Source organism: Apostichopus japonicus, chromosome 3 (assembly GCF_037975245.1).
Source record: "Apostichopus japonicus isolate 1M-3 chromosome 3, ASM3797524v1, whole genome shotgun sequence".
In the NCBI taxonomy this organism is placed as follows: Eukaryota; Metazoa; Echinodermata; class Holothuroidea; order Aspidochirotida; family Stichopodidae; genus Apostichopus; species Apostichopus japonicus.
In genome coordinates, this window is record NC_092563.1 from 25,613,568 (window position 1) to 25,634,299 (window position 20,732).

Consider the following 20,732-nt stretch of genomic DNA (forward strand, 5'->3'; position numbering starts at 1 on the left):
TGGTACATTATGAATAGTCATCAGTTCTTTTATGCAAATTAATACGATAACGTGATGGAAGCCTCCTCTCTCCGCTCACTTGAAAGAAACACCTGCGAATCTGTCGCCTATTTCTGAAACAATCCTGCATGTCTGGTCAGCTACTATTGCTGTATCTTCATCTTTGGTATCCTAAGAAGTACTTGGAGGTAGTTTTTATTCGGCAAAGGGGTAAGAAATAATGCCATAATCGTCTGAAAATGAGTGTACACGATGTTATCTTTTATCGTAAAACGTTGTTTTACAGTTACTAACGCGCAGCCGTTACAGAGTAGGGTAACCGCCATACATTTTGTGCACTTGTACTTTGAAGCAAAATCTATGGTAAGGCCTGAAAACGGGAAGCCTGTAGGCGAAACATTACCTCTAACAGATTCCGTCTTGAAGAACATAGCACTGGATGGGTATATGCAGAAAATTTCCAGTAACTCTCGCCAAGTATGAACAGTTAGTAACAGTTAAACTAATGCTACTTTTAAGATGGATCTTGAGAGTTTTATTTTCAATCGTATGGAGTTGGCTAACTTGGCTTAGCCTAGTGTTGTTATTAATTTTACCGTCAACTAAAAGCCTATCGTTAGGCTATAGGCCCCAGGCCTAGCCAAAATAGATAGGCTGAGCATGTAGTCTATGGAGACTTGACTACCAACTATACCACAATGCTGGGATCACCTGTCTTTAGGACCATGCAGTAGAGTAAACCTAGGTATGCGTAGATTCTTTGCCAGTGCATGACACTACTCTTTATCCAACATAATTTATGGTATATTATTAATTAAGCCTATTCGGTGATCTAATTCAAACATACAGGATTGTTCATGGTTTGGAGAATATTGAGTATGTTTTAAATTGTTTACCTTAGATCAGTCTGCCAAACCAGAGGGCATAGCTACAAGATTGCTTAGAAGCATTGCAAGTCATACACACGTCTCAACTATTTTTCTTACTTTGTTATTGTTAATAGATGGAACTCGCTTCCTGAGGTTGTAGGCTCTACAACCTTCATTGAATGATTTTAAGGCAAAATTGGATAGCCAATGGAATCTTAATGATGAGAAACTGTATATTTTTTAGGCAATTGGAATTTTACAATGTATCATTAGTGTCAAGTGCTGTTAGTCTATTTTTGTGTTTGTGAACTTTGGATGTTTTGTGCTGAAGTTGGAAGGGTTTAAAAGGACTTTCCTTTCTTGGAATCAAAAATCAATTACTACTAGTACTAACCTATGAAGTACCGTACTCTGTAGGTATAGCAAGCCATAGGATTTCAGATGTAATGGTAAGTTTTTCTCGGGTTACGTGATTTTTTATTGTGGTAACCCATTTAGGGTATGGTGAAAAAATTCATGGGAAACCATTTTTTTGTGATAACTCCCACATTAAAAAAATAACAAAATGTAATGTTAACCGACTCATGTAAAATTATTCTTCCCTACAATACATGAAGGAAATCATCTTGGGTCATTTTAACAAAAATCAGAAAATCTTTTTTAAACAAAATTTGAAAAATAAATTACATGTTTAGTTTCCTGTCCAGTCAGATCGTGCACTTTTAGTTTTCAACTTATAAGTATTTATAACCAGTATGCATTTTGATGTGAGTAGCATATGTCTTCCATCTTAATTTTTCTGTCATTTTGAAAAATAATTCCACTCATTGGAGACTTCATCAAGTCAAATATTTCCTTGTTATTCTGGCTTCCTATGTAGTTCGATGTCATTCTCTATAAAAAGGACTACTTGGCAGATTTGCAATTTGAAATTTTCAACAGTTTGTGTGTGGAATACAACATGTTAGAATGACGTAGTGTTAGAGCTGATTGCGATTTCTGCTCTTAAATGTTTCGCTGTGGTACGTTCTTTGTAAGCAAGTTGCAGGTTGTTCTATTATTGTATGGATGTAAGTTTTGGGAGCTATTTTGGGTTTTCAAACGTGAAATCCACAACATTTTAACAGATTTAGCAGAGGAATATTGTTTTTACGTTCGTTCTCTAAGTGCATGAATGAAGTGTATTTACTGTCAGTTCTTTTGGTGCAATTGGGCCTTTTTTATCCATAGAAATAATTACAATAATCTATTGCATTAAATAAGTTTGTGACAGTGTTTCCCAAAAAGGAGATGGCACAAAAAGGGAATTAAACCATCATCCTTCCTATGTCAATACAGTATAATGCACTGTAAGCAAACGGATAAACTGCTACTTTCTTTGGGACCATCTCAGCCCCAAAAATTCCAGGGCAAATTTTTAAGTGCTGGGTGGGCGCAGATTTTTTTAGCCCAACCCACTTTTGTGGGTAGAGCATATATGTGAAAATTTAGCTGGGAAAGCATACATGTGTTATTTATTTTAAAAAGCCTGCACAAGTACAATTGCTGGTTGACTTTTGTGAAATTTACAGTGAAGGTGCCACATTGGGATGGCAATATAGCTTGTTCATGAATAGATGATTGGATAAAAGGAAGTGGTATTTATTGCAATTATTCATCTTATTTCAGTGTCTTAGCATTCTTTTTAGAGTTCTCACTCCTTTAATAATGTGCTTGTAGGATATAGTAGTGAGCTGTATCTGGAGGGAGGAAGCTCATCAGAGTGCGGAACAGCAAAAAGTCATATAAGCCATTGCATATCAGGAGGCAGATCCTTTCAATACCAAGTAGATACAGTACTTACCCATGGGTGTGTTTTTTGCCCTATTGGTGTATCATTCCTTACCCTCAATTGATATATGTAAAATGTAATATTTGTTGCCAGTTGATCTTGGTCTTAGTAGGGAAGAGGTCTAAGCTTAGTGACCATGAGTAATTTGCTAGAATTGGGGGGCAAACTGGAAAATAGGGGGAGAACAGGGAAATTGTGGGGAAATAGGGGGACTGGGAAATCAGGGACAAACTGGGAAATGGGGGTGGGGGTTGTGCCAAATTGGGATATTGGGGTACTGGGAAATAGGTGGTGAACTGGGATATCTGGGACAAACCTGCAATGGAGCAATACTACAGTACTGTATGCACATGAAAACAGTAATTGCTTCAACCTTCAAAGAAAACAGATATAAAAAAAAATAACCATAATGGGCCATAACTTCAAAAATAAGACAGTTTTGCAGTAGGAAATGTAACTTTGGGAATTCAAGCTTGACAGGTTGGATTATGTGCAGACATTGTCTAGTTAGTATTTTCGTGTTAATAGGGGCAATTCACCTGTATGCTACCATATATACTCTATAAACAAGATGTTCCCGACTGGATGGTCTGCCTTGCTTGATGCAACTTTGTTTTCTGCTTGTCAAATTTCATTGAATGTCAAAGTTCATATCATGTCAACAGATTTCAAACTTTATGTAACCATTGTATAAAAAAATTCCTATTGAAGGTCAAACAATCCCCAAATTGTTCCAAAGAATAGTCAAGAGGTTTTCATATGAATGATAGGTAACCTGATAAATACAAAACAGCACTTCACCAAATCATGTGATTTACAGGTTAAGAAAAAACAACACTTGAAACTTACAACAAGCCCCAAAGAGACACTGCACAGCTGCCAAAACAGGTTTGGATATAAGTCTACAAATGCAAACAGATTTTTGTCATTCCGTATTCCTCACACTGATTAAGATCTGTATTGTTGCGATCCACTCACGATGCTGAAAGTTAACATATTCACAGTCTTATCACAGATTAGGAGCAAATGGGTTGAAGCAGAGGTGAGTGTGCCTCTTAATCTTATTGATTATCTATTGGTGTAAAGCACACTTCATTTAGTTGGTTGTACTTGACTTGACTTCTGTAATGCTCTGTTGTAAGTCACAATTGTGCATATTCAGTGGCGGATCCAGGATTTCGCCGAAGGGGGGGCCCAGATGGGAAATGCCTAATCGTCGTCCTGGGGGAGGGGTCTAAGGGGAGTGGGTGCCCCCCTCCCCTTTGGGAAAATTTCACAAAATATGGAGGTCCTCGGTGCAATCTGGTGCTACTTTTCGTGAAAGTTTGGAGTAAAATTTATTTCCAATAAATCATGTATTCATGGTTTGCCGGGCATATATTTGCAAATTCGAGCAATGAGCTGGGATTTACGTCTTTGGGGAGTAGGTGGTGATGCAAACTACTTTTTGGTTCCTTGCTGAAAGCAAAGGAACCTATGTATTCAGGTTGGCGTGTGTGTGTGTGTGTGTGTGTGTGTGACGCTTAAGCTTGTATGCACGATAACTCAACAAGGGATTGACTGATCATGATCAAACTTGGTGGGTGGGTGGCCCATAGTGAGTAGATGAACCCTATTGTTTTTGGTGCCCACAAAGGTCACCAAAGGTCAGTTATGGTCCAAAAACCCAAAATACTAAAACTGCAATAACTCCCAGTGCCAATGTGCGACAAGGTTGATATTTTGGGACAAGTTGTGAACTGGTTAGGGCAATATTTTGAAACTTAACGGTCATGTGATCTGAGGTCACCAAAGGTCAATTAATGTTAAAAAACTAGTATTTTTGCGATAACTTGAGAACGAATTGTCCGTTAGGGTTGGGAGTTGCTTCAGTGTAATCCAATTGTCGACCCACATCTGGGTGACCCTTGACCTCAATTTGACCTCTGGTGACCTTTTCATGTTTTGGGGATTTTTACAGTTTCGATGCTATTTTCAGATGTCAAAGGTACCTTCCGATCATAAATATCGATAGGTTGACCCCCGTGTGACCTTTGTGTGCGAACTTATATGGGGTCAAAGTTTTCGGTCAGAGTTAGGATGGCTGTACAGACTTATCGTGTTGATTTTTGGAATCAGCAGATCAAACTACATTTGAAACCAAGGTCAAAAGGTCAAAGGTCACATTAGAAAAAATGTGCTTAGTTTGGGAGAAAATGGGCGAAAAAGAAAATGTTTGGTTTTGATGCTAGATTTGGATATCAAAGGTACCTTCCGATCAAAAATGTCAATGGGTTGACACCCGGGTGACCTTTGTGTGTAAAGTTATACAAGGTCAAAGTTAATTTTCAGACATTTAATGCAATAACTCCCAGGGCCAAGGTGTAACAAGGTTGATATTTTGGGACAAGTTGCAAATGGTATAGAGGAATATTTTCAAACTTAACGGTCATGTGATCCGAGGTCATCAAAGGTCAATTAATGTTAAAAAACTAGTATTTTCGGTGAGAAAATGGGCAAAGAAAAAAATTGTTTGAATTTTTACAGTTTTGATGCTATATTCACGTCTCACCAATCAAAAATGTCAATAGGTTTACCCCAGGTGACCTTTGTGTGTGAAGTTTTATGAGGTCAAAGTAAATTTTCAGACATTTAGTGCAATAATTCCCAGTTCCAAGGTGTGACATGGTTGATATTTTGGGACAAGTTGCAAATGGTATAGGGGAATATTTTCAAACTTAACGGTCATGTGATCCGAGGTCACCAAAGGTCAATTAATGATAAAAAACTAGTATTTTTGCGATAACTTGAGAACGAATTGTCCGTTAGGGTTGGGAGTTGCTTCAGTGTAATCCAATTGTCGACCCACATCTGGGTGACCCTTGACCTCAATTTGACCTCTGGTGACCTTTTCATGTTTTGGGGATTTTTACAGTTTCGATGCTATTTTCAGATGTCAAAGGTACCTTCTGATCATAAATGTCAATGGGTTGACCCCCGTGTGACCTTCGTGTGCGAAGTTATACGAGGTCAAAGTTAATTTTCAGACATTTAATGCAATAACTCTCAGTTCCAAAGTGTGACACGGTTGATATTTTGGGACAAGTTGCAAATGGTATAGGGGAATATTTTCAAACTTAACGGTCATGTGATCCGAGGTCACCAAAGGTCAATTAATGATAAAAAACTAGTATTTTTGTGATAACTTGAGAACGAACTGTCCGTTAAGGTTGGGAGTTGCTTCAATGTAATCCAGTTGTCAACCCGCATCTGGGTGACCCTTGACCTCAATTTGACCTCTGGTGACCTTTTCGTGTTTTGGGGATTTTTACAGTTTCGATGCTATTTTCAGATGTCAAAGGTGCCTTCTGATCATAAATGTCAATAGGTTGACCCCAATGTGACCTTCGTGTGCGAAGTTATACGAGGTCAAAGTTAAAAATTATTAATGAGGTCACGGGTCAAACGTGAAAAACTCCCAAGTTGCAATAACTTAGCTACTATTTATTGGAATTTCGTCAAACTTGGTATGATGATATTGGTAGATAGTCTCCACACACTGATGTGTGTTGCAATTGATATAATGCATGTTTATAAGGGGGGGGCCTAGCATTATTTCGTTATGAAAAGTTTGTATGCACAATAACTCAACAAGGGAATGACCAATCATTACCATACTTGGTGAGTGGGTGGCCCATAGTAAGTAGATTATCCCTGTTGATGTTGGTGCTCATTTCATGAATATTAATGAGGTCATGGAGTCAAACGTGAAATACTCCAAATTGCAATTACTTGGCTACTATTACTAGTCGGAATTTCGTCAAACTTGGTATGATGATAATGGTAGATAGTCTTCACACACTGATGTGTGTTGCAATTGATATCAGGGCTTAGCATTACTTTGGCAACAAAAGTTTGTGAGCATAAATTACTGTTGTTGTATTAGGGCTTTGTTAGAAATTTCCCTATGAATGGAACTAATGAACAGCAGCAAGGAACCATGAAATGTTTTCATTCTGGTTACCAGGCTACTCCAGGCCATTTCATCTTGGATGCCCCCTTCCAGATGGAGACTATTGATGCAGTCAGAGTGCCCCTCTCACCTTCACTTTATCAGAATGATGGTGTACTCTTTTTGCAAATTTATTTTACAAAAAATTACACGCACAGTGGCGTAGCTAGGATTTTTTGAGTGGGGGGGCCATGGGGGGCTGTTCTTTCTTGTGGGGGGGCGGAGTTAACTATCTAAGCGGAGCGCCACCTTGGTTGGCGCGGAGCGTACAGAGAAAATTTGAGATTTCAGCACCCCCCAGATCGCAGGAGATGGCACCTGTGAGGCAAAATAGCAACCAAAAAGATGTGCAACTTTGGTGACAGAAATGCAAAAAAAGTTTTTTCTCTTTCATGCTGACTGGCCTTGCCAACTCAGCCAGACTTTTAACTTGAGGGAAGTTGGCATCATTTGTCGTTTCAAGCTGTCAAGGCCTTTCTCCCAACTCAAACCCCTGTGGGCTACCGGTAGATTTGCAGGATATGCCCACATGTGGACTTAAATAGCATTAGAGGAAGGGGTGGAAGACTAACACGCATCGATGTTTCGGTAATGGTCCACATTGATGGCTCGGTGCTTATTAGGCCATTTATTGGGTTTCTTGAGGCAGCTGTCATCAGAATCTGGCTTTTTGTGCCAATCGATGACCGATAACATGTATTGGTATGTAAATTTCTTCTTCATATATCTAGCAACACTCTAAAAACAAATGAGTGGATTTCATTCCATTGGAGTGATCACTCGGCGCGCTTCAAATTAAGAGTAAAATTTAACTCTATTGGAGTTAACCCTCACTCCTAATATGAGTGAATATAACTCTATTAGGAGTTAAGATTTACTCCAATGGAGTGGAAATTCACTCTTATACCGGAATGTGCTCAGTGATCACTCCAATGGAGTGAAATTCACCTATGTTTTTATCAGTACAGTACAGTGCATATCATCATAGACGTACGTACTACGTACGTTCGTATATCAGACGCACTCGATACCCACGATACGATACGGTCCTGGAGAAACTATTTCCACTCATCATTTTTTAAGGCGATACAGTAGTGAGTATTGAACAGGCACAGCCGCATGTTTGCAGGAAATTCAGAATTCCCAATATTTTATATCTCTACCAATAGTGAAAATCATGTTTCGACAGTTTCGTGGACATAAAAAGTTGTTTTGTGGAATATTCAATGACATATCAGGGGCGGATGCAGGATTTGTGACAGGGGGGGGGGGTCTGACTGGTCCAGCCGCGCCTGAACGTAAGACTATCTAAGCGGAGCGCCATCATCGGTTGGCGCGGAGCGTACAAGAAAATTTTTGGCTTTACAAACCCCCCAGATGGCCGGAAACGGCACTTCCCGAGTATTCTAAGCAGCATGTACCTAGCCTGAAAATATGGATCTCATGTCTGCAATTTCAGGCCCCCCGTAGCTACGCCACTGATCACGCATGGGGCACTTTCCCTCGAACGCGGTAAAAAAAAAAAAAAAAAAAAAAAAATCAGGATTTTCAAAAAGGGGGGGCCCGGGCCCCCCCCCTGGATCCGCCCCTGATATTTAATAATGACACTACATTGATGTAATAGAAATATTGTGTACTATTATTGCTAGGAAGGGTTTTTTTGTAAGTGGGAAATAGCTGTAAAGGCCCTAGTAATAATTTGTTGAAATGACAAGTTGATGATGTCACAGCATTTGAATCGTAAGATTTAATTTCAATGCAGCCCAAGTGATTGAACAGACTTCTTTTGGAGAATTAATCTCACTAAATCCATAGACACTGACTTGCTAGAGCAACCATGTCGGCTACATTCATGTTAACCACACTAACAGCACTGTCTTAAGACCTTCACATTCCAGTTGAGAATTGTACTCAAATGTGCTTGTTACTTTCTCTTATAAGATATTACGATTTGAATCAACAGCTATACTGCTGACCTGAGCTATCTACTTCCTAGTGGGCTTAATGAGGTTCAATGTTAGGCCTGAAGTTCTGAAGTTTTTATTTAAGTTTTAGTTAAGTTCTTAGTTGAAAATGAAATTGGCTAAGCTCCAAGCGGGGATTTTCTATGAACAAAGGAAGCCATGCAAGTGAAGTGATCTTTTAGAGTGTTTGATGTCATGAAAACAAAACAAGCAACGGAAAACTTTGCTTTCAGAAAAAACCAAGAAAGCAGCCCGAACATGCCTCAGTAAGGAAGGAAACAAAATTATGCAGTATAGTATGTTGATATGTTATAGTTAACACAAGTTTCTTGTATAGTATGATTTATAGAAAAAACTTTTATCTTAATTGATGCATTACTGTCAGACAGCTGAACTAGCCTGCTCTGTAATCACATGCAATTTTCCTACTGTACCTTCACAAAGTAGAACTGAGATTTTTGACATGTTTGCAATCCAGCTATAGAAAACTTTCATTTCAGAAAAACAAGAAAACAGCCCGAACAAGCCACAGTAATGGAAAAGAAACAAAATCATGCAGTTAAATATGTTATAATTTACACAAGTTTCATGTACGGTATGATTTATAGAAAATAATTTATATTAACTGATGCATGACTGTCAGACAGCTCTTTCACAGTGAACTAGCCTGCTCTGTAATCACATGCAATTTCCCTACCTTCACAAAGTAGATATGAAATTTTGCATAGTGCATGTTTGAAATCCATTATATACATCAAATTAAACTACTGTAACTACCTGTAGGTAGTGTTAGACAATATTAATTTCTGACACAGCTTTCAAAAAGAAAACTTGTTAGAATATTTTCCATATAGAAACAGGGGTGTTCAGTTGATAAGATGGTCAGCAAACTAATTTTTGGTGAAGTGTTCAGGATAGAAAGTCAAAGGTATGAGGATAGCAACTTTGTGTGAAGGAACATTACCATAACCGCTTTTTGTTTCAAATGATACAACCATTTCACGTAGTTGCAAATCATGCTACAGTAAGAATCAATGCACTAGAATTGGTAGAGAGCTATTGAGAGAGAGAGAGACACATGTATTAGAGTCCTGCTGGTTGTTAGCTATTTGGACCAATTCTCATTAAAAAAATATTTGAGAAATGCATGGGTAGACATCTATAGGCCTAAATTTAATGAAATATCAAGGTGGAAATTAGTCCATGATGCATACTATTTTTCTTACCATATTATATACTAAATAGATCTACAGTATACTTTGTCATCATCTGACTGATAAGAATTATGGCTGAAAGGAAAAGTGAAACAATCTTTTCATTTGTCACAGTATCATACATCTAAATGAAATAATCAGACATTGATCAAAAGAAAGAATTTGTCTACTGTTAACGATACCATGCTGTCTGTGAGGCATCCCCTTTAGTCACAGTAATAGGTGGTTTTTAGTGCAGAGTCAAAATACCCTTGTACTCGTATTGCTCATACTATTCTGAAAACTACAGTGTAGGATAGCTAAATCAAAGTGGGCAATGTTGAGAAGTGTGATAAGGCCTAGTATAAGCCCCCTCTATACAAATGCCATGGACTTGCTTCATGACAGCATAGTGTGTTCAACAGGTTGCAATTTCATTTTGGGCAGGTCTGTGTAACATTGGTGGAGTAACCAAATTGCATTATGAATATGTACAGTCATGCTAAATTGCCCTTTATGTTGCTGTACAGCTTCCATTGTTGTACCAGCAGCAGCATAATGCAATAAAGACACAACTGCACTTTGAACACATTTTGATGATGAAAAAGCTGACATTGCAAATTATGCAAGTAACTGCTTAAAGTAGCTGGTAGATCATAGGCAATGAAGTTGCTTCCATTCTTAGTAAATTTGACTATACAGAGGAATACTATAGAAAAACTGGATGACTTTGCCATGATATCAGTTTTGTATGCATTAATTTGCATAACAGCTAAGTACTTTGCAGACATCACATACTGTACTGTTGGCTGATATGATTTGAAAGAAGTCAGAAAGTGGGTTATCGATACAAATTAAGACAATGCAAGACACTTTCAATATGAAATTTGAGCTATATGTGTGGAGTCAAGTTTTATTGAATTATTCCAAATTACTTAGTATCCTAAAGTACCTGTAGTGCTTTTCTGCTAGAGGTTGTTACAGTATGGGTACAAAATCCATTGATTCAGCATCATTACTGGACATTGTTAATGTGCTATCCAGTTTTCATGTTTGCTAATCCCAATTCTCAATTATAATTTGAATTGTTATTTTGAGTCATGAAATTTCCCATAATTCTTTCCTTTTTTCTTAAAGAGTTTTTTCTTAAATACATTTAACACAAGTTTAATAACTTGCTGCATTGCCAGATTTAAAGGGTAAAATCTGTCCCTCAGAGGTCCATTGTGAAGGTACATGCATTGTAATGTATTTTGAAAGGATTGTCCAAATAGGAACTTTATCATGACGCTAGTATTGCACCTTTTTATCTTGCTACAGTACGTAGTTTCCTCAAGTTGGACCCTTTATAAGTTAACAAGTTTTAGCACAATTTGCATCCGTCTGTATGTGTCACTATGTTTGGAATATTTATTGAGAAATCACTCCGCTAACATAATTCAGTCACAGATGTCATATTGTATAATTTATGTACATCTCATTAAAGGTCTCAAAATGTATCTTTCCTTCCACTCTTTGTTCTCTAGGTGATTAATCAGCCAATTGACAATCATGGAGGAAGACGATGTCCATTATTGCATGAAGTGCAAGACAGAGATCCAGGGCCTTGAGCAATACATACAGCATCGTAAAGATGGTTGTCCAGCCAATGCAAAACCACAAGGTAAATTTAAGTGATGATGTGTTTGATTCATTTTCATTCCTCCTACAAGGTGGCCTAAAGGCTGCAAGACCCCCCATTTTGTGTATGGCTCATTTTCACTTTGTGAAAAATATATACAGATGAAGCCTCTAATTCATCAACACGGTTGGCATACAGGTCTGTGTGTTTTACGTTGTGCAAGATTCCACACATGGTAACATCCTTTCTATATCTTTTATTTCCCTTAACTTAATGTCAATGTCTCTTAGACAGGAAGGTTGCCACATAGTTGATAACTTTGGCATATCCTACCTCAACGGTGACAAGTATGCATACACAGCTAGCAACATTAGATATATCAATATCTGTTATTACTAACCTAACGTGACTTCAAAATATGTACACAGCTAACATCATTAGATATATCTATGTCTGTTATTACGAACCTATTGTGACTGCAAATCCTGTTGATATTAGTACATTGTAGGGCAAAGTGTAAATTAATTTGAACAAAGTATGAAAACTAGTATACATGCAAAATATGGTAATGATAACATTTATCCGGAAATGAAGAGGTGCAACTCTCAGAAATGTTTGCTGTATGGAGAAGGACATCCTGCTTCCTGTTAAGAATCTGTCAAGAATCAAACACTAGGCTGATTTTATGACTTTCATTATAAATTCTTGTTCTTATTGTACATCTATGACATAATTGAACTAACCGGACTAAAAAATTTGAAAGTTAAATTTTTGTGTGGAATTTTCCATTTCAATGTGGTAGTGTAAATTAATGTGTAACTTCAAGGAACTTGCTCCAGATACAACAAAAATTAGATCATATAAGTTACAATGAAACTTTGCATCGCTTTGTGGGATACAAAAGTTTCTGTTTTAGTGTGAGCAGTTCATAGCTAGATCTTATAAAAATACGCAGAATATCGACATGAATATCCTTGTTATATTATTATAGGGGTAATTCCTTTGTATAGGAATATTACATGGCTTGGTAAATATGATGCATAGTTTTTTCAGCCCAGGGCGAGATGTTTGCCTGAAACTTAGTGAAAGGTTGAATATAGTTGTATATAAAATATATATAATATATATAATTCAATTTTAAATTGGAGGTTGAGGCGAGGGGGGTTGGGGGGTTGGACATGATTCTTACAAAACCTTTTTTTTTGCTTCCTTGCTGGAAGCAAAGGAACCTGTGCCACAGGTGTGTGTGCGTTTGTGACACTTGCTTGGGTCCGTGATAACTCAACAATTGAGTGATGGATATTTGTCATACTTGATGTGTAGAAGTATTCTTGTGAGTAGGTGTGCCCTATCATTGTTGGCGCAAACCTTATGAATATTAATGAGGTTATGGGGTCAAACATAAAATCTTTACATTGCAATAACTCCGTAACCCTAAGTCGGACTGTAGCCAAACTCGGTATACGGTTGGTAGTTAATAGCTGGTACATGTAGGTCGTACAATTTTTGTGACCATCTTGACTCAAAACAATTTCAGATGCATTTTAGGGTTGGGTGGGCATAGGATCATTCATAAATGACCAAGAAGAAACAATATTTGTATATAATGTGGGAGAAAAGTAGTACGCATTTTGTCTTTGCTACTGCACAATGAGGTGACCGTGTGTATAGGCCTATGTCTGGGGGTTTTTTGGGGGGGGGGTGTTTTGTTGCATGATTTTGTTGAATGATGAAAGAGTTGTAACAATCCTGGGCAAATCCTTAAGGTTTTTTTCTGGTTGTCCCTGGGATTACTTGGTCTCCCATTTTGGTTCTCCGAAAAGCAAATTTGGTTGTCCGAAAAGCAAATTTGGTTGTCCGAAAATGTAGCACAATCATAGGAAAGCAGTAATTTGTACCAAAGAAAGGTAACGCCTGCAGTTCTCATATTTGGAATGTGGTTTCCCCATTATCGTATTGTGTAGAGGTCAAAGGTCATTTGGGGTCAACAGAGGGTAAGTGAAAATCTTTAAAACGCTGTGTCTCAAGAACTTGAACATCAAAGGAGCTCATATATGATTGGTAGGATAGCCTCATGTAGTGTAAAGTTTTTACCCAATTTGGTGTACAGTAGATCAGAGTTCATTTAAGGTGACCAAGGGGCATCACTTTTAATCCTTGTAAACACAATATTTACCATTAGGAGACTTTCTTGGCTCTCATAGATTGCATGTGGCTCCCCTACAATGAGTACAAGAACCTTATTGTTTTTGGTGGCCAAAGGTCATTGGGTTATCAAAGGTCACACTCTGTAAAGCCTTATAAACAAACCTTATAAACATGATAATTTAAGTTAAGTACATTTTCCTAGCTCAGTTGTCTAGGATAAATGCTCAGCCTACATTACTCTATGAAGAAATTGTCTAGGATACATGCTCAGTCCCTCTATTCTTTCTTCAGCAGCTAGCAGCAAAGAGAGCAAATCAGAGGCGGAGTCTGAAGAGATAACCGTGCAGCTACCTGAAGATGACACAGAGGACATTGCTGCCACAGTACAAGCAGAAGCTTTAGTAGAGGAAGCACCAGCCAATCCACCCAGAGGGGGTAGACCCAGGCGCAAGCAAAGGACACCCAGGGTCCGTGCAATGTTTGTTGATCCTGATCAGATATCTGAGGATGAGGACGAGGTTCAGTACAAACCTCCTGCGAAGAGAGGCAGACCACGGGGATCAAAGAAGGCGATCACTTCATCCCAGTCAAAGATGACAAAGGTTGATAGGAAACCAAGGAAACCACCTGGCAAACAGAGAACATGGACTAACTGTGAAATTTGCAACTTTTCAACGTCCACCGTAAACAGACAAAAAGCCCATGAAAAGACCCCTATGCACGAGGAAAACGTTGCACGAGAGGAAGGCATCGAGCGGCAGTTCAGATGCCACATCTGTGAAGAGACTTTCTGCCTGGACCGGGCATTACGTTCACATAGCAGAGTCCATTCCTCTAAAGCTGTCTGTCAACAGTGTGGGATGTCGTTCCCTACAAAGGTTTCACTTCGTAAACATCTGGAAGATAGTGGACATTCCACCAAATACTCCTGTAACATCTGTAGCAAGGAGTTCCCTATCGAGGCACACTTGAAAGTTCACATGACGGTACACATGGAGGAGAAACCCTACACTTGCAATGAGTGCGACTTCAAGACCAAGCGTAGAGCCGATCTGAACATTCACATGAAGAGGCACTTGGGCATCAAGCCCTTCAAGTGTACCCTCTGCACCTTCAAGAGTGTGAAAAGATCGGTACTGACGCGCCACATGGAGACCCACAAGGACCGTCCCAGGGACCTCATTTGTGAGCTGTGTGGTGCTGCCTATTGCTCCAAGATGGTCCTCCAGCATCACATCTTCACCCAGCACCAGAATGGTAGACGGTACAAATGTGACTTTGAGGGATGTACATACATCTTCTGTTACAAATCAGAACTGGTGGCACACACCCGGTCCCACACCAAAGAAAAGCCATACCTGTGTTCAGTCTGTGGGTATGAAGGTTCCAATACCTATGCTCTCACCAAGCACATGAGGATTCATACTAAGGAAAAGCCCTTTGTGTGTCCATTTCCAAGCTGCAAGTATGCCAGTCGTTTCTCTGCGCATCTGGTCAGGCACAAACGCTTGCACACCGGCGAGAAACCCTACAAGTGTCCTTTTTGCAATTATCGTTGTAACGCCCAAGAGAACCTGAGAAAGCATGTGAGAAACACTAAGAAACATGCTGGAAAGAACATGTACATGTGTAAAGACTGTGAGTTTACCACCAACAGCTACAAAGACCTTGTTCACCACACCAGACTGAAGCATGGTAACGAATACATCAAACTTCAGGATGTGTCTAGAGTTTGTGGTATATTCCAGCCTGGAGCAATGAGCAACACTGCACCTCAGAATATCGTGGAACAGGCCTTTGCCGAGAGCTTGGTTGGTACCGACGGTATGCAGGAAGATGGTAATGACGTGGCCAAGGTCGTCCCTAACCAGAAGAGTAAAGGACAGGACCAAGAGACTCAGGAGGAGGCAGAGCTTGTGATTGATCAGACCGGTCTCATCCATCAGGCGATCACTCAAGCTACAAGCAACATTGCAGGAACCTCAGATGGGAGGAACGGAGAACAGCAGCACTTTCAGCTTCAGGCCACTCCACAAGGGAATGGAGATTATCTGGTCATCGGTCCTGTCTACAATGGAGCACAAGGCCAGACTCAGGAGGTGGAACCACAACAGTTGGAAATAGCCTCAAGCGGAGCAGCGACTGCGAGCCAAAGTTTTGCCGAAGCGATGAGATGTCTGGCTCAAGGTCCCGACGAGAGGTCCCACCAAGTGAGCTTTGTGGTCACAAATATCGTCCACAAGGATGGTGGATTGCCCAGTCAAGGGACCCCTGCACAACCTCCCCAGGAAGTAGCCATCCACACCGTCCCCCAGGCAAATGGTTCCGCTCAGTACTCCTACTACAGTAATGGAGCTCCTGTAACAGGTCAACCAAGGCCAGAGGGAGAGGTGGTTGCTACCCCAGTGCAGATAGTGGCAGCTACTTCAGTAGCTACTACACAGCAAGGATATGTCCCAGTGGGTCGTGATGACCCAGTGGAAATCAGGACCATCCCCATGGCGACAGCCTACCAGACAGTCGCGGCCGATTCTCTGCCTTCGACGTCTCGTCAAGTTCAAGTAGCCACCGGAAGTGGAGAAGGAGGCCACCTACCATTTTCACAGAGTCTAGTGCAAGCCGTTCAGCGTGTTAGAGAGACAACAGATGAAGTCACAGCTGTCACAATCTTGCAAGAAATGGATGCCAATGCAGACAGAATTCTCCAACAAAAAGACAATAATTGAATCGCCTATTTCGCTAATTCAATACATATTCCACACCAAATAGCTGTACATAAAATGGATTTGTACCTCTGTGCGATTTAACACATACACTAGAGTGTACTGTTTCAACATCTGGTAGGTGATTTATATTCTTTAATTGTACCATACATTGTAGGCTGATTCTCATGTTACTGTTTACCATTTTTAACCAATGTTGCAACACAGAAGTAATGAATTGTTATAGTTTTTATTTGTAATTTCCTTACATTTGCCTTTACAAAGCTAATTTCTCTTGAAATCATTTCCCAGCTTTTTATTAGGGTTGGTTGACTGCAGTTGGTTGTGATTCCCCAATATGCAGTAAATAAAATATTGTGTCATCTTACAACAGTACAACAGTATGCAAATTTATTACGTGATAAGCCTAGTTTGGGGTGAATAAATACTGTACATCTTTATGTACAACAAAGGACTAAAATAGTTTGAGTGTGATAAGTACTCAGTTGGGAGAGCGTGCTATTCCTGAAGTAACTGGTTGTGCTATCAATCCTGGCATCGTGTATTTTCTGAATAATATGTAGCCATGAAATGCAAAGTTTTCATAAAAAGATAGTTGATTGTAAATATAAGGAAAAGATATTGCACATACTGTCAATTATAGTACAAGGGTGTTTTCATCTTTGTGTTATCTTTCAAGACTATAAAAGCAATTTCAAATGATGCTTCCTTGAAATGAGATAAACATTGTTCAGCAATAAACATCAGAGTAGATCATGTTAACAGAGGAAGCAATCAAGGATATAAACACATACCATTGTTCAGAGAACAATTGTTCAGAAGAGGATGTTGTCTCCATGCCTTCAGTACATTAGTAATAATATATCTTTAACACTGTAAGTAAACTTTGTGATATGGAGAATATTAGTGGGGATAGGATGTATAGTTTCAGACATATAATTATTCAGGCACAGAATCTGGCATAATAAAGTAAACCAGTGATAGAATTAAAGTTATCAAAACAAGTTATGTATTGTGACTGCAGATAGTTGAGACTTGGTAACTTGAAAAATACAAGTAGGTTGGTCTACGTGGTCAGTTCAAGCTAGACTTACAATTAAGTTGAAGACAATATTATTTAGCAATTTAGCTTATTTATTGGACAGCCATTGATCTCATTTATTTATCCCACAAAGCATAAATGAAAATCAAGAATAATTGAAATATTGAACTTATCAGGTTTAGCTCAAAGATAATATCTCACGCACATTACAACTGCTAAAGTGCACCACCGTTATGCAAGAATAGCTGCAAAGAGACTATTAACCAAGAACTTGTCAGTTGATATCTAGTGTGTAAAGAAATGTATTAACTTGTGTTGAGCTGTAATGTTGTAATTAATAGTTCCATTGTTTCTACATTGTCTTCTTCTTACTTGAATATTATTAACAATACAGTCTTCATGTATTTTATACCAAATCAATTAATACATTTATTAATTAAAAAATTGTTTGTCAAATAGGGTTGGTTACTCCATACCATAGTGGGTTCTTTATGTAAAACATAATTATGAACAAAATAAATGTGGATGATAAATATGTTTTCTTAATTGCCGGGGGGGGGGGGTTGGTAGGGGGGGTTGGCAGGTTATAAAGATGTGTGTATCAGCATAATTGCACAGTTGGATATGAAACCCATCTTAGCAGTACAATTCTTGAACTTTGGTTTCAAGGGGAATCTAGCAAAGATTTCATACCCGGATATTCTTCAGTATATGAATGTTTACTCAGGAAGTTTAAGTTATTACTAATAACACATCTGGAGATGTTTGCAAGGTGATTCTCAAGATAAGTGTAAGTCTTGTATTATGTCCCATAAAAGTAGTTTGAGCAAAGCACTATCATTACAAGCTACATTTGTTGTACTGTGTTCTCAATTGATGGCAGGGATCCGAGTTGTACAACCCGCTAATGCATGTTTAGTTACAGGGCGTGTTTTGTTTGTATTGGGAACTTGTTGCCAAACTGCATCATTCTACATAGTGAATGAATTCAATGAATGTTGCTACCAAGTATGATAGTAATTAAAGAGAATCAAGCTAAAATACCTTTTAAGAGATAATTATTTTTTCTTTCACTGAGATATTCAAATAAAAGCCAGTGTGTTTAAATCATCTGAAGCGGTGGAAGAGCTGAATGCTGCATGTGTACCCAGTGTGTAGTGTAGTTCAGCTACTTGCTGAAATTTATAATTTGGTGATCAGAGGAGTACAGCATGGATGAATCATGCATGAATTATACTGTGGGTAGAATCTTGGTGTGTGTGTGTAGCTATTTTGATACTGCACAAATCAAAGAACTTACCTGGTGTAGGATCCCCTTGCCAGTTAAATTGTATTTTATGATTGAGGAGTTCAAACAATTTTATGTAACATTTTGATCTTTGTATATTTAGATAAGCCCATATTATTGTTGATATTGAGGCACCTTCATTATGTTCATCAATGTTTCTGTTGGGATTCAAGGAATGGAGTGAGTTGGTTGGTGGAAATTGAAATTTTATGAAACAGAATGGTTGCAGGAATACACACAGCTGTTGGTGGTATTAATGGTGTATTACATCCCTCCATGAATATTGCTTACACAGTTGTGTTAAAGAGGATTGAAATTTGCTAGCCTGTTACTTGTCGAAACACAGCTTACACACTAAGCCTAGTCTAGCCGACTTTGTGCAGGAGTTGGGCAGAAATTGTTGGGATCTCTGGCCACTAGCAAGGTCAAGTTTTGACTCACTTATTCACCTTCATAAGACATGCTTCATAGAGTTATGAAGTTGCACCCATGATTGGTTTTGCTAGTTGTTTAAAACACATACCTGTGTATCTACCTGGCGCATGGTGTGATTGTAAGTAAGCCACACATTGCATTATAGAATATACTGTATGACGTATGTGAATGCGTTGTGGAGGTATTTATGTTTAAATAATCACTCATATTACAGAAATCATGAGTGATGTATTTACTCATGTCATCTCTATATATTTAACACAGTCCTTGTTAGGATCTAGCTAAGTCATGATCAAATATGTTTGAATCTTTTAGCTACATGCTCAAGGTAAATGTTTAGATTTGTATTTCTGTATTGAAGTATGCCAACTGAAGCAAGGTTTTAATCAAACATCTTGGTTACAACAGTCCAGTGGCCTGTGTTACATCACACTATTTCCCTGTATGTCTAACAACAGCTCTTTCTGAGTAAACTGCCTAGCACCATCTTAATTGATTACAGCACTTCTATTTTATCAGGACCCTCTCTCTCTCTCTGTAAAAAAAAACTGAGAAAAGAATCTTTGCAATCGCGCAATTGAATTCCAGGATTTGATAAAATGAAAGTAATAGAGCCGTTTAAATCTTATTTTGTGATTATCTATCCAACAGCTTATGGTAAAAGCCTATGGGATTAATTTCAGCATGAAGTCATTGTAATACTCACATTGTAGTAATAATTATCTAAGATTAATTTGAGATATGAAGGTCATCACAGAACCAAGTGTTATCAATTGTAACGATGGAATGTGATCAAAATACAGCAGCCTGAAGGCAAAGTTGTGTACACTCTCTCTTTTTATGATGAAAACTTGTGAACATTTTTGGGAGAAAGCATTTCAGTGGAAACTTCCCATTGGTAGAGATAGAATAGAGTACATTGTTGTACACAGTGATATTCTAATTAACTTTCTTGGTCATTTCTTTCCCCTTTAACATTGTTATTTGCTCTTTTCATTATTGTGTGGCCATCAAAGGTAATATTTTCTTGGGGGAGGGGACATCCTGATGTCAACATATTGGAAACAGTGGTGTGTTCTGGGGGCAGGTGCCCTCCCCCAAAAAATATCGTGCCCCCCCCCAGGTGGGTGCTATTTGTAGTGTTACAAAGAAATACTCAAACAAAAACTTTTTTTACAAAGGAGGAAACGTATTATGTTCATCAGTAAAACTTCTTTCCAACGACTATCACAATAACCACTTGTTTTCTCACTAAAAAGGTCATAGAGCCCCCGCCTGAATTGCTACTGCTTAAACTTCACTACTACCCGGCATGAATTTCAATTTTCAACACTCGAATAAACATCAAAGCAAAAGGGTTAATTTCCATTTTGTGTATAACCTTTTAGTCTGTCCAATTAAAAACAAATATCGGACAGACTATCCCGAAAATTCTTGAACATAAAGTTACTTCATGTTGCAAAATATAGCACCAGATTGCATCTAAGGACCCTTCATTAATCAAAAATTTCTCAGGGATACCCCCTCCCTTCGACCCCTCCCCCAGGATGGCATTCACAAATAAACATTCTGTCCCCCTAAGATTGAAATGTTTGCCGACACCACTGATTGGAAAGTCCATGAATTC

At 38.6% G+C, this 20,732-nt stretch overlaps 1 protein-coding gene across 5 annotated transcripts; it reads left to right on the forward strand.

Moving 5' to 3' along the window:
• Positions 1 to 66: 66 nt before the first annotated feature.
• LOC139965615 (uncharacterized) lies at positions 67 to 19,923 on the forward strand. Of its 5 annotated transcripts, none has more exons than XM_071968159.1 (3): positions 67 to 210; positions 11,375 to 11,511; positions 13,909 to 19,923. In XM_071968159.1, exons 2-3 carry the CDS (start codon positions 11,400 to 11,402, stop codon positions 16,341 to 16,343), a joined length of 2,547 nt encoding a protein of 848 aa, XP_071824260.1. In that variant the 5' UTR covers positions 67 to 210; positions 11,375 to 11,399; the 3' UTR covers positions 16,344 to 19,923. The 5 variants fall into 5 exon arrangements, with proteins under 5 accessions (XP_071824260.1, XP_071824259.1, XP_071824264.1 ...); XM_071968158.1 differs by lacking the exon at positions 67 to 210 and adding an exon at positions 322 to 477; XM_071968163.1 differs by lacking the exon at positions 67 to 210 and adding an exon at positions 322 to 477 and having other exon boundaries at positions 13,912 to 19,923.
• The last annotated feature ends 809 nt before the right edge of the window (positions 19,924 to 20,732 follow it).

Bases quoted from the DNA above. Each gene is read 5' to 3' on its own strand.
- LOC139965615 (XM_071968159.1), top strand. From the start codon at position 11,400: ATGGAGGAAGACGATGTCCATTATTGCATGAAGTGCAAGACAGAGATC. The intron at 11,512-13,908 runs GTAAATTTAAGT...TTCTTTCTTCAG, and splicing joins AGCCAATGCAAAACCACAAG to CAGCTAGCAGCAAAGAGAGC.